Here is a 13,448-nt window from a genome sequence, read left to right as displayed (position 1 = left end):
TTTCAGATGTTCATCTCTGAGTCCCAGGGGACAGAAAAAACAACACGGTTGGATGCAGCGAACACTTGCCTCTCTGAGTGTGGTCGCTTTACTTGACGGTGCTGTATTTTGAGTCTTGCTAACGTTGATGTACAGTTAACGTTAGCTCTGTAGCGCTCTGCTATGTTTTTGTGAGTGAAGGTCTGGCTGCTGCGGCATATAACGTTAATGATCGTCAGCGATATTCCCGTTGACTATCGTAGTAGGTCACGAACCACATTCGGTGTTAGCCAGGAATTTCGTGTGGTGATTTGTTCCTTGGTGGGGCTGTATTTTTTTGAAATAGGTCAATTAGTTTGGTTGTACTGTTCAGTAATAAAAGGTTTTGAAAACCAACAAAAGCTAAAGATTCATGTTCGGATCGTGGATCGTGATCCTGATATGCTATTTTTGCTGTCAGCCAGCTGTGTGACTGATTTCTGCCCCGTGCCTGTAATAATGATGGAAAGTTGACTTGCTCATGGTGTGTTGAGAATCAATGGAACAGAACAGGATGTGTTCTGGGTAATGTGTTGTCTGGGAATAGCCTCAATGGCATGTTGCATAACTTGTGAACATTGATTGTATTACCTAACAGAGCTCCAGCCACGTTACCTAACCATCTCTGTATGCCCCCATTCAGTCCAGTAAAGCCGATTTATTGATTTGATGGGAGTCAAAAGCTTGTTGGCTTGCCAAGATTTCTTTTATTTGTATTAATTGATGGATGCATAGAGAGCAGGAATGTTAGCTGGTTAACCACAGAGAGTTTTTTTTGACAGGTTAGGCACGTGTCTCTTTCTGTTGTGTTGTTAGTAACGGTAATGTATTCGATCCAGCTGTTTGCATCACATGTACTTCCAGGTGTTAATATTGTGCTCTAATAAAGTGACTTTCAGACTCCGACTCACCATGTCGTAGGTGGTGACGACTTTCTTGAGGACCTCTGGGAGCAGGCTCTGGGGCTCCAGGTTCGGGTACTGGTCAGCGAGGTTGAACAGCAGGAGGGGGCTGTTCTCGGCTCCGGTCAGTCGAGGGGAAAGGGCCAAGATGCACTGCTTCAGGTTAGCCATTGCTGAAAGGCCGCACAGCTCCTTAAAGGACACGATGGCATTCTGCAGAGAGAAGAGAGACATTACAGCTGGGCTTGCACTGGCAATCCAAGCAAAACACATAATACTCACTTGTTCGAGACAAAGAATGAAAAAAGGAATTCATTTTCATGTTGCTATAATCTGGCATTGTTATGCTTTAAACATACAACCACAGCCCCACAGAGTAGTCAGAGGAAGTAGCTGAGAACTCACTCATTACCTGTGAGAACTTTCATTTTGGCACTTGCTAGCTTCTCACAAACACTCAATCCGTTTGGACTGACATCAGTATCACACGGAAATGGAACAAACACACACACACACACACACACACACACAAATCCTAACCTTCCTGTGAAAGCCCAAATTTAAACCCTAAATAAACAACCGGAGGAACAAACCGTGACAGGGCGGCCAAGATGTGTTATAGTCTCGAGGCCAGTGGCTTATTATCACACAATGACTGCCATATAAACAGGCCTACCAAAATAAATCCGAATACAATGGCTGAAGAAACACAACATGTGAGTGTTGTGATACTCCAGTACAGCGTTTCTCATAAAACGTCTTCAGTGAGACTTTAATCAACCACAAATTAATATGATCATTAAAAGAAAAAATGACACCGTTTTTATGATCCTTGTGGCGGCAAAGCTCGGTCAATATCAGACAAAGAAAAAAAAGGTTTGGGACGACACTGGATAAGTCTTGATTGGAAGCCATTAAAATGGCAAGTGATTAGATTAACATATGTTAACAGCCCGCTTAAGGCCATGCTCATCATCTGTTGCAGTGATTTTAACATACAAAAATCTACCATTAAAACAGGGATCTCATTACAACATTTCCCAACTTTTTCCCCGGCATTTCCTTTGACTATTGCACAACACATCAAATCAAATTGGATTCGGTCTCGCCTGCTGGTTTTGTGTTTCTCTTTCCAGAGTGGGAGCCTTTTTTTTTTTAGACGCTCAAGATCCTTTGTAGTCGATCTGGTTTTAATCTGTACTTGACTTGGGGTTACAATTTCCTCAGTCTACCCTTTCACAGAAAAACATTCCCATGCTGGAAGACGGAAGGAAAAAAGTCGTGATGATATTGTTGGCTCAGTGCTGCACACATCAGAGGACACTGGTGAACAGAGTAAGCACTTATTGGGGTTTGATTTAAATTGCTTACCTGCATGTTTTCTCTGAGATCTGTTGCCTCCCTCAGTGGCAGCATGGCTGTTTTGAAGACATCATCCACAGCCTTGATCAATAGTACTCTCATGCTGGCGTACTCTCTACTCCTCTTGCCCTTTCGTACAGACAGTCCCCTTTTGTGTGATTTTCCGCCTCCTCTTCGATTGGTTATGGCCACATGAACAAACAGCCAGGTGTGTGGCAGAACCTCCCCCGTCAGTGATTGCAGCGGTACATGTCGAAAACCCGGCTGGAGACACTCAAAGGGGATCGTATATTGGCCGATGAATTCATCACCAATGTAGTCATCGTCCAGCACCACAAAGCGCACCATTGCAAGCTCGGGGAGATTTATCTGAAACTCAAAGCTCTCATCAAACAGAGGGTTGTCCCCATTCTGGTTGACCGTTTTAGTCCTTTGTTCAGCGCAGTCGGCAGGAATGCCGTGTATTTCCACGTACACATAGGGGTCGACCACGTCTCCTTTGGCACCTGAGCCTTTGGGTTTGGGGAAGTTTTGTCCACTGATGATCTTGATGTGCAAGAGCTGTGGAGAAACACCAGGCACTGAATCTTTAGTGTTGGCGCTGAAATATGACACGTGCTCCCTCATGATGGCCGGACGCAGCACGTAGCCGCAGTTCCCATTCTGACGGAACCAGCCGATGTTTAAATCCATCATCAGGCCGGGAGTCTGGTAGTTCATTGCCACGATCTGGCAACCACACTTCCAGAAATCTTGTGGATTCATGTTGCTGGAGTCGATCCGCATGGGGCTAGGGTAAACCCGCGCAAGGTACTTCTTGTTGTAGTTGACAAAGTCACCCGGGAAGTCGCTAGCGCAGCGACTGGCAAAGACCTCGTTGAAAGAGCAAAGCTCCCATTGCTTCTGGCTCTGGAAGGATGCTGGGAAATCTTTGAACTCCACAGACTTGCACAAGGTCACCAGATCAGAGAGGTCCTTCGACAGCTGGAATTTTTTGGGCGCGACAGTCTGTTGCTCCGCAGACTCGATGCTCATCCGTTGAGACATTTCGGCCCCCTCGTCCTCGTCCGTCACCTCGCCTTCTGAAGCAGTGCAGTTGGTGCTCAGTTTCTTACCCTTCAGCAGGATCTTTCCCTTCAGTTCTAAGGGAGAGGGCAGGTAACAGTCCTCAGGTTTTGGAGGATCCATGTGGACCTTGTCTCCGAGGATCTTCTTTAGGTGCTGAAACATGACTCTCTGCTGCTTTAAGGAGCAATGGTTTTCTAAACACAGCAGCAGTGGAAACTCAGATGCAACAAAGGCATACTTGTTGAGGACATCGATGACGCTGCGGAAAACTATCTGCGATGTCATCGTGTGACCGGTGTAAATAACAGGTTCGTTATCAGGTCCATCCCAAACATCCAGCTCCACACTGCGGCAGCCCATCTTGAGGGCGCGGATATACCCTGTGACATCAGAGGGACCTCTGAACTGATCCTCTATCAGATATGTGTTGTGGGATGCATTGATGTAATAGTGGGACAATGGCTGGGTCATGTCTTGGCAAACTGTTTTCTGCTCAGGGTCAAATATATGGCACTCTGGAGACATAAGGTAGTTGGTGAACCCATCTAGAGAAAGCCAGCCCTTAAGCTGGCCCTCTTTAGACGGTTCATATTTCTGAATGACCTCTAAGCTGGTGTCTTCACTGACTTGTGCCGTACCCTGCTCTGCCTCCAGAAAGATCATTAAGTCCTTGGTGTCCAGAAATTCTTTGTTGCTGGAGAACTGAACAAAGAGAAAATAAATTTCTGGTCTGGTGCAAAGATCATGAAAGACTTCAATGAACTCATCCTTTGTCACGTCAGACCCTACTTTGTCCTTGGCTTTGTGAAGCTCTTTGAACTTCAGTTCCATTTTCACATTTTTAAGTCCAGGGTTCAACTTCTTGACCAGCTGCACAGCAGCACATATCGTGATTCTTCTGCTGTTGCTACAGTCTGCCTCGTCGAAAAGTTCACCGAGCCAAGATGAGCGCATGTTGTTCTGACTGCTTTCTATCATATTCAAGGTGTGTTTCCCGTAGGAGATCAGGTACCTCAGCCCTGTCACCCAAATGTTGGCTACATCTGCAGTGTTTGCCACCAAGTCCAGGGACTCGTAGTTCTCCCCAAAGATGATTGAGAAGGCACAGTCCTCTGATATCTGATCGTAGGTTCCGTTAGTTCTAAAAGTGTCCGTGTTTTTGCCCGTCCGCACCTCCTTGATGGATTTCACATCAATTTTGGCCTTTTCTGATTCCTTCTTCGTGGGCTCCCATCTCAAAGACTGCATGTCGGCATCCAGGAGAAAGTAGCGGTGGTAGATGCGGGAATTTGATCGCACTTTCTTCAGCTCGGAGCCATCCACCATTGCACCGATGCAGTCGCTCGCACTGCTGATTTTCTTCTCTGTGGGCATGCTGCTGAATGACACAGTCTTCTTTCTTTCTTTACGCTGTCTTGAGCCATCCTGCAGAGAAACAGAACAGAGTGCATGAATTAAAAAACATTCTGTAGATACATAATGATTAAGTAAAAACAGAAAATAACATAAAACCTTAAAAGATTGTTTTTATGTTTCAGCTTAAAGGAATATAATTAATTTGTACAGAGGCATGCTTTTCTTGCTTTCTGAAAAGTTTGAAGACTTTTTTTCTCAATGTTGCTTTTTTTGTTGTTGATTTATTTAGCTAAATAAATCAGTTATTTTCAATCTTTCACATCATTCCTTCAACTGAACTCTAGCCCGGTTACCACAACGGTTCCTTTTTATTAACCCAATTTGTTCACATGGAATAAAATCTGAATGCAGGCATTCCCCTTTTCGCCTCCAGCAAAAGACCGTTTTCACCCCAATATCTTAAATGTCGTTACAGTAGGATTCAGGATGAAGTATTCTGCCTTCAAGTTTTCAGCAGAAAAGACAAAGTAGATCTTGAGTTTACATTACAATACAGCAACAGAACACATGCCGTCTGCTCTGATATACTGTTTGGATGTAATGTTCTTCCTTCCTGGTCTGAACGTTCGCTGAGCTGAATCACAGCAGCAACTGTGCTGGGTGACTTCAGGTACCTGTCACTGTTCATTATGGAGGTACAACAGGAAGTCTCCCTCAGGAGAGTATCGCCCACACGAATCCATTCGTCAACAGCTGCCACATTTCTGACATTTTCAAAGAATCCTGCTCCTTCGCTGCGGCAGGTTCCTTCAGCACAAGGACATCGTTTTGTATTTTGTATTCTTCAAACTCATTTCACTAATTTGGCATCAGCAAAACCTCTAACCCTTGTTAATCATTATGTGGCAGCTTAATGGTACCACTTTATACAAAAGCAATGCATCATTTTGTCAACTGTATGATGTTGCCAAGTTAAGCTTTCGTTGTAGTAGAAAACCTTGATCTTTCTGCTTTGGGGTTTAATGAAATGCACAAAACCTTCACAGCCTCTCACGTAATCAAACTGAAACGTGCACACCTCACATACTGAGAGAACCAGCACTGATGAACATCACTATGTGAAGGAACGATGGGCAAAGTCACAAAAAGTGATTCAATAAGAAGTCGTATATGATTGATGCGTCTATATCTATGTGTCTATAAATGCATATAGGAGCTTCACACATCCTCCATGTGACATCTTTCCTCCATCACATTCAGGTGACAACACTAATATTCAGAAATGTGACAACTCAGACATCGGTGACAGCTTAGCCGTCATCTTTCACAGGACCGGCTTTTGTTTTGTAATTTTTGAAGCAGCTTCATCACAATCAGTTTTGTCTGTCTGCTTATTGTTTCCCCTATTGTCTCACAACACTGCCATGGCTCATCGGTTGCTGTTAGACACACAGGGTGCGGATAGAGAATAATAAAACCGAATGGACCGAATTAGACGGAAGCCAAGGAAGCTTAAACAAAGTTCCTCCCCGACATGGAAAACATCTCAAATACAATCGAGTGAAATCACAAACACCTCATCAAACTAAAACATGTCAGTGGGCAATTCTGAAATGACAGGAGGCAAAATAATATTATGTAATGATTTTCCAAAATTAATTAATCATCATAAATCCCATCTGTGTGGACACATTTACTCTGATTGGTTGAACCTCTCCATGGACCATGTCCAGTAAAATGTAGACATAATATTCACATTCTTTCACACAGTCTGCTGCGTAAAGGGAGTTCATTATACTAAATGGGAGCTTAGGACCTAAATGCATGACTGGAAATAATCCTTATGATCTGGTCAAGAATGTGAACTTACAGTCACAGCTTACTGATAGATTGTGTCTGCTTCCTGCTGTGTAACCAGGGTCCACCACGCAAGGCATTCTCCTCAGGATTTCCCCTCTGCTTCCTTTACCTAAAACTAGAAAACAATACTGCCCACACCCATCTCTGTCTTGTTATTATACCCCGAGGACGCTTGTTTCTTATGCAACAGTCCTTTTTTTCTGTCTCTGGTGGAAGTCAGATGGAGTGTTTTCTTTTGCAATCAAGTATAGTTTTGCATGTCCTTAAATGGTTCTTCAAAAGACGAGATCTGCAACATCAGATTGCCTATTTATAGCTCAAACAGATATAACTTAATAGGGTACATATTATTCTAGACATAAATATCACTTATCTCCGTTTCTCTGAGTCTAACTATACGATCTTCACAGTGAGCTATGATCAGGATGGTTTTTCATTCGCCAGACCAAAGCACAGCACCGGAACAAGCTTTAAAGATGGAGTACCTGAAGAGACCAAGGAGCAGCAACGCCTCCAACAAAACCGTTCTCTTCCCTTCACGGTTACTGTGTTTTTATAGGACTAGCTTTGAAGGATTTACGGACCTTTACTGGTGATCATCAAGTCACCGGTATAGTGTTATTGGTAGTCGGGCTGCAACGGGTCAGTACATTTCCAGACATGTTACAAGGGACGTTAAGCATCACTACTTCTTCTGGCATGTTCCGAGTTAAAAATATGCCCATATAACTGAATTGTTACCATGCACTGCATTCAGTAGCACACTCTTCCATCACATGTACAAATCATTTGCCAGCATCCCATTAAAGAGGATTTAAGTATAAGGACAAGCCTCTGCATGCACAGTGCATTCTGTCATCACATGTGCAGCTCAGTTAGTGCTCACTTTATCTCTTGTTAAACATGCTGCTAGCTTTAGCTAGCTAGCTGTTACCATGTGGGATGTAGCTTGATTGAGCATGCTCACTGGAGTTTCAGTGAATCTATTTCCATTCATTCTTTATTGTAAAACATTCCTTTTATAAATGAATGAATCACTTATTAGTTTGCACAGAGCCTATGTTATCAGCTCAAATGTTAAAAGCACCTTTCCCCATTTTTTTTACTTGCTAATTCACCATGACATATTTCACATTGTATGTATTTGACAGATTAGCAGATTTAATTGTCAAATTAATGAATTATATGTGCTTATGATATAGTACAAAATGTGTTTTTATCTAGATATGTCAAGGTTAATACAGTCTAGCAGCAAATAACCTCTATAAATTCATTTTATTCCTGTTATTTCTCATAAAATCTCTTACATTTTCATTTATTCCCCTGGAAAGTGTGCACCTTAAATATTCACGGAATATTGCGAGTCTAATTGTGAGTTATTGCAATTTCACAGAGCAGTGTTTGTTATAAAAGTGTGATCTGAAAAGATCATTTCATAAGCCAGAAACTACAGCACCAGTAAGTATACAGGCGGAGTCACTGGTATTGATCAACACTCTTATTCAATTAATTCAATTAATAAGTCATTAAAGAGAACACTGCGGTTTCGGTGGTAAACATCCCAAACACACTGCTGTGCGATGCCGTTACTCATTACTTCTTTGAAACCTATTTATTTGTTGTTTTATATGATGTCGGGGGAATCAAGGTTAAAGTCTTTCTTTCATATTTGAGAGAAATTCGTCTTGCGTAACAGTGCTCATTATCCATCACAGAGTGTATTTTTCATGTTAGTTACGGTATGTTCAGAGAAGAAAACTCCCGGTACGAGTCAGTAGAACACACAAAAAGAGGACATTGGATGTTTTAAAGGTATTTCATAATAAAGAGATAATAAGGCTTATCCCACGAGGCTCACCCTGACGGGGGATGTTGTTTTTATGCCTTTACATACCGTTTATGTATATGCTCGGTGTTTGAGTGAGTGAGGAGACAGAGGGTGAGTCAGAGAGACAAACCCAGGACGAGACAATGAAACAGCAAGTAAGACAGAGACTATCCAACTGCTCACTGATCCCATAGGAATCTGAATCCCCTCATGGACTGAATCCTGCATTTTCTCTGGCTCAGTGAGCAGTTATGAACTGTCTGTACGACGGAGAACATGGCAGGGGAGCCGCTACTCTCTGTTCAACTGTTCTGTATACATCGCCAACAACGAGCAATGGGAATCACACTGCAGCATGAATAAACTTCCAGCTCCACACCAGCAACGGCTTCAGTTCACAATTATCTAAATCTATTCAATGAGGAGAATTTCATCAATGCAAATGTGGTACGGGAACCAGACTGGTACAAAGCCTTTGAAACATCTCTTTCACTTCTACTGGCACTAATAGTGTTGCGCACTGTTCAGCGATCAATTATTTAGGCCGATTTATGCTCACATGCAACATCTATGTTATAAAACTACCAGTTACATCCTGCACAGAGCAGGAGTGAGTCTTTCAGAGTTATCATGTCCTGTGGCACAAAATAAACACTCAGTCCGGATATCAAGAGTCAGATGCTGAATCATTTTCCAACCCTGGATTAGACCCAAGACTGCATTAAAGTCTCCTCCTCTACCGACCAAACAAGCTGAGGCAACAGCATGGTTACCTAAGAAGCTCATACGTATCCCACAGCTAGCAGTGGGGTATGGAGCTTTTTTAGGACCAGGAGTACAGAACAAAAAGGCTTACGAAGCTGGTCAGAGGTTCTTATGCAGCAATCCTATAAAAATGTATTTTAGAGGATATGAAACAGCAGCATATTAACTATTATATCATGATTTGTCAATTTCCACATCCAAGATTCTTCTTTAACATACTGATGGTTGTGTAAATCTGTTGCTTTAATTTAACAATGAGATAAAGACTTAGAGGCCTTGATGTTATAGCCAATCCCCAACACATAGACATGCACCATTAGAAGTACTGACACTTAACTTCATGAATGTTGGCTGCCTATAATGTAAGAACGGGGCCTCTTTGCAGTAACTTCCGAAGTCTGGAATCCTGTCTTCTCTCAGTTTAGGATGACATTTAGAATGTTTCCTATCTTTGAAACTCTGTAATAAGACCCCTGGACTAACTTCTATTCACTCTCTTCTGTGACTGGATTATAATTCAACTTCATCAGTTATTTCCTCTCCATTCAGTATCCAAGGTTCTCATTCAGTAGATCATAGTCCACATATAAATAAAGTCAGATTTTGGTGTCGAGCTTGAGTGTGTTTGTGGTTCAGCATGATAAATTAACTGAAATAAATTCTTCTTTAACTTGTTTGAAAAAGTAAAATGCTAAACGAGGCTAATGCATTATTCAGTAATGCGTTTTGTATAAACTAAAAGAACACAAAAGGCAGTACAGTATTGTTCCATCTCGATTATAAAACTATCCGACATGTGCGGCACTTTGAGCATAATATGCTTAAATCTCATGCGAGTCATAGCTCTATGCCATGTAATGTGTTAAGATTTGTTCAGATATATTCCGATATATTCGAGATCTGTTGCAGCACTACTCATTTCTCTTAAGTAACATCATCAGATAACACCGCCTGTGTTCAACAGGCGGAGGAGACTTTGGATGAAAACAGATGTGTGTGTGTGTGTGTGTGTGAGAGAGGGTAACGCGGTGACAGGAAGAGCTTTGGAGGAACAACAAAAACTAGAACAAAATGAGTCATGTGGGAAACCAAACTGGTGACGGTAAAGAGGAGGAAATACATGTTTTGAAAAACAAGAGTCGGTTACAAAACAAGAGTCAGATTCAGTTGTGAAAACTTCAAAAAGGTGATGACAGTCACTTTGTGCACACTGTGGCCACGGTTACCCCACAACAAATACTGAAAACACCTTTTTAGTTTTTAGTTTGGACGAGTGCAGCAACCTTCACACTAGATTATTTGTAATGAATGCTGTGAGACCTCTCTAGAAGATTTTAAGTTAAATATGTAAATGTGAAAATACTTAAAATCATGATTCAATCGAGAGTGAAGAACAATAGGACCGTATGAAAAAATAAGACAGCAAACTGAGCATAACACACACGGTATGGATTCAACGTTCAATGAAACCGATCTATTCCAGTAAGGAGCTTGTTGTTTTGTTTGAATTAGCGTACGGAGACTTTTTGCTCTGTAGCTGCACTGCAGTGAAGCCCCACAGGAGCCTAAACCTGGTCACGGCCCAGCTGCTTCTGTTCTGTACCATCAACTCAGCTGTGGAGAAGGTGACGACCCTGCACTCAACTTTTAAACCATTTCCTGAACAAATATGAATGAAAGTAAAACGTCTATCTTTGGAACGTTGTGGTTGTGACGACATGTCATCGTTAGGATCCTCTCACCTCGCTTTCTGACTTTGTATCACTTTGGATTGTCAACTGGTTTTTCATTCTTGTATTTAATATAAATATTATTGTATACTGCGTAATATCAGTATGTATTTTTCCGCTACTTAAAATATAGCCGATAGATTATCTGCTGATGAAAATCAATTGGTGCATTTCTAGTTTTTTTTATGTACTTTTATGTCATTTAAAGAGTGAAAACTGGTGTTTGTTTTTGTTGAGTTACCAATAGTGTCAGTTAGATTTGGTTTGGTCAGAGCTATGGAATAGTAAAGCGTCCATCTGCACACTACATCTAAGCTTTCCTCACCTTCAGTGCATAATAAAATACAGGTTATGAACTTCTTTTAAAACACAAAAATGTGAAATGATTGTTGATGATCGGTATCGACTATTAGAATCAGGTAAAAATAGTTCATCCCGGTTCTATTGCATAACACTGGAACAACATGCAAGACAATTACATGAAGAGTTAAAAGAGACAACTACATTACACAAGGTGTTGGCCAACGGTACATTTTACTCAAAGCTAACCAAAGACTTTACTGAGAGCGCCTGTTCATCGTTCACCACCATCTTTCTTCTGAAATGTGCTCCATGGAGCCGTTCCAGGATTTACATCATCAGCTTTTAGCTCCGTGGCTCCAGGCCTTTGGGAGAGAAGCTCTCATGTTCTCAAATATTAATTGAGTCATTAACCACAGTTACAATAAGTTAACTTGTTCATTCAGCGATATTAATAGGAACCTTTCGACAGTGTTGGTGCTTCGTTAAGTTGCAGACCATCCCTATGCCTAAAAGGAGCTGAAAGAACAAACGCTTCATGTTATTATGAAGACAGGCTGGTCCATCGATCACAGAGCACACAGCCTGACACAAACAGGTCGCTTCTACTCAATCCTCACGACAGTAGTTAGGTTTCTTTTAAATACTGGGTAGGTAGGAGGACAACATCTCTGGCCTGCAGGTATCAGCTGAATGGAAAGAAAAGTAATGGACCTGCAAGCCTGCTTTAACCTGAACCGTGACCACGTGACCGTCTACTGGTTCCCGAACATTTTCATGGCTGGTGTGAATTAAAAGCAATGTAAGGGGATATTGAGAGACGTGTCAACCAGCAAGCTAAGCACAAGGATGTTTTGAATAATAATGGTGAGCACATCAGTGTGATGGCCTACGGATGGAATGAGACCAGATAAAAATGGACAATACTCTGATATTACACTGCAAACATGTAAAGCCCCTTTCTTTCACCATTTCAGTAGCAAAACAAACAAAACTCCACCTTACAACATGGCTGTTTAACCCATCTAACCCTCACCTACTGTACGGATTGGCTACTCTATACTGGGTCTACTGCAGTGGACGTCTAAATCATAACACATTAGATCACAGAGCCCTATTTCACATCATGGACCTCCATGTGAACATATCGTGGTTGTTAGATATGATTAATATTAGACTTCTATAGTTGTCAACTATAGTTGAAGATAGGTCACTGTGGAGGAAGTGAAACCTATGATCAGAATAGTCACTCTTATGACTCTTAATCACATTGCTTGATTATCAAGGGTCAATCCCCACTGAAAGAGACCAACACCTACCCTTTCCTCAGCTACAGACAGCAATAGAGCTAGAAAACAACTTCATTCATCTCTTACTGATCTGTGTGTGCTTTTCTGCAAAATCTTAAGTATTTAATACAAATCACACCTTTATGAAAATGCAGTTGAATATGGAAATTGAAAGTCTGCCAGAACGCTGAATTCTTCTGCTGACATATGAAACATGTGATTGCAATCCAAACCAAAGGTCGTGGTCTCATCGATAAGCAGTTGTAGAGATTCATGCATACTACTATGTCTTACAGTCAGGCCGGCCTGCAGTGCACTTTTAAACAGTGCGAGCACGCTAAAAACAATCAAACACCATCTCGATCAAACTGACCGACGACAGACGCATCTAGGAACTTTTGCAAATGTAACAGCGGTGAAGTACAGTCGGTGTGGGACACCTAATCGTTCAATCGGGTCAACGCTGCCAAGCCGACAATGATTTTGTTCGCATTCCGATCAGCCGGGAAATGATCAAGCAAAATCGTCGTGTCACGCTTCACACTCACGGAGGAGGGAGTGAACTGCATCAGCACGGCTCGGCATCTGATAAGGCAATCCATGATGAGACGGCTTCAGAACACTGGCAGGCTTCAAACGCTCCGCCTGCACAGCGAGTTCAATTAACATATTAGCTGCCAATTTCACGAGACTTTCACAGCCGACATAGTTACTGTTACAAAACAGCTAAGCCGATTCATCCTAGGAGCCTCTTAAATCTGAGCAGCAATGCAAGACAATGCCGAGGCACTGAGAATAACGACTACCTGCTACACTTTACTCCTTCAAATAACAAAAAGGATTTAAATACAGCTAATATAAGAGCATTTTAACGAAACTCTATAATAACTATGTTAATATAGAGCCACATTATGTTACATTAATAACACAGAGTTCCCACACAATAACTGTTACATGTTGTTATCTTACT

At 41.8% G+C, this 13,448-nt stretch overlaps 1 protein-coding gene across 1 annotated transcript in view; it reads right to left on the bottom strand.

Annotated features, from left to right (window-relative positions):
- plcl2 (phospholipase C like 2) overlaps nucleotides 1-13,448 on the bottom strand; it is a 34,876-nt gene that overhangs the window by 12,893 nt on the left and 8,535 nt on the right. The window contains exons 2-3 of the mRNA XM_079164786.1: nucleotides 2,292-4,775; nucleotides 930-1,133 (exon numbers count right to left, since the gene is read on the bottom strand). Coding sequence (XP_079020912.1) covers nucleotides 930-1,133; nucleotides 2,292-4,775 — 2,688 coding nt within the window. The remainder of the gene's footprint in view (nucleotides 1-929; nucleotides 1,134-2,291; nucleotides 4,776-13,448) is intronic.

Source organism: Pholis gunnellus (genome assembly GCF_910591455.1).
Source record: "Pholis gunnellus genome assembly, chromosome: 8".
Lineage (NCBI taxonomy): Eukaryota > Metazoa > Chordata > Actinopteri > Perciformes > Pholidae > Pholis > Pholis gunnellus.
This window is presented reverse-complemented; position numbering and strand designations above follow the sequence as displayed.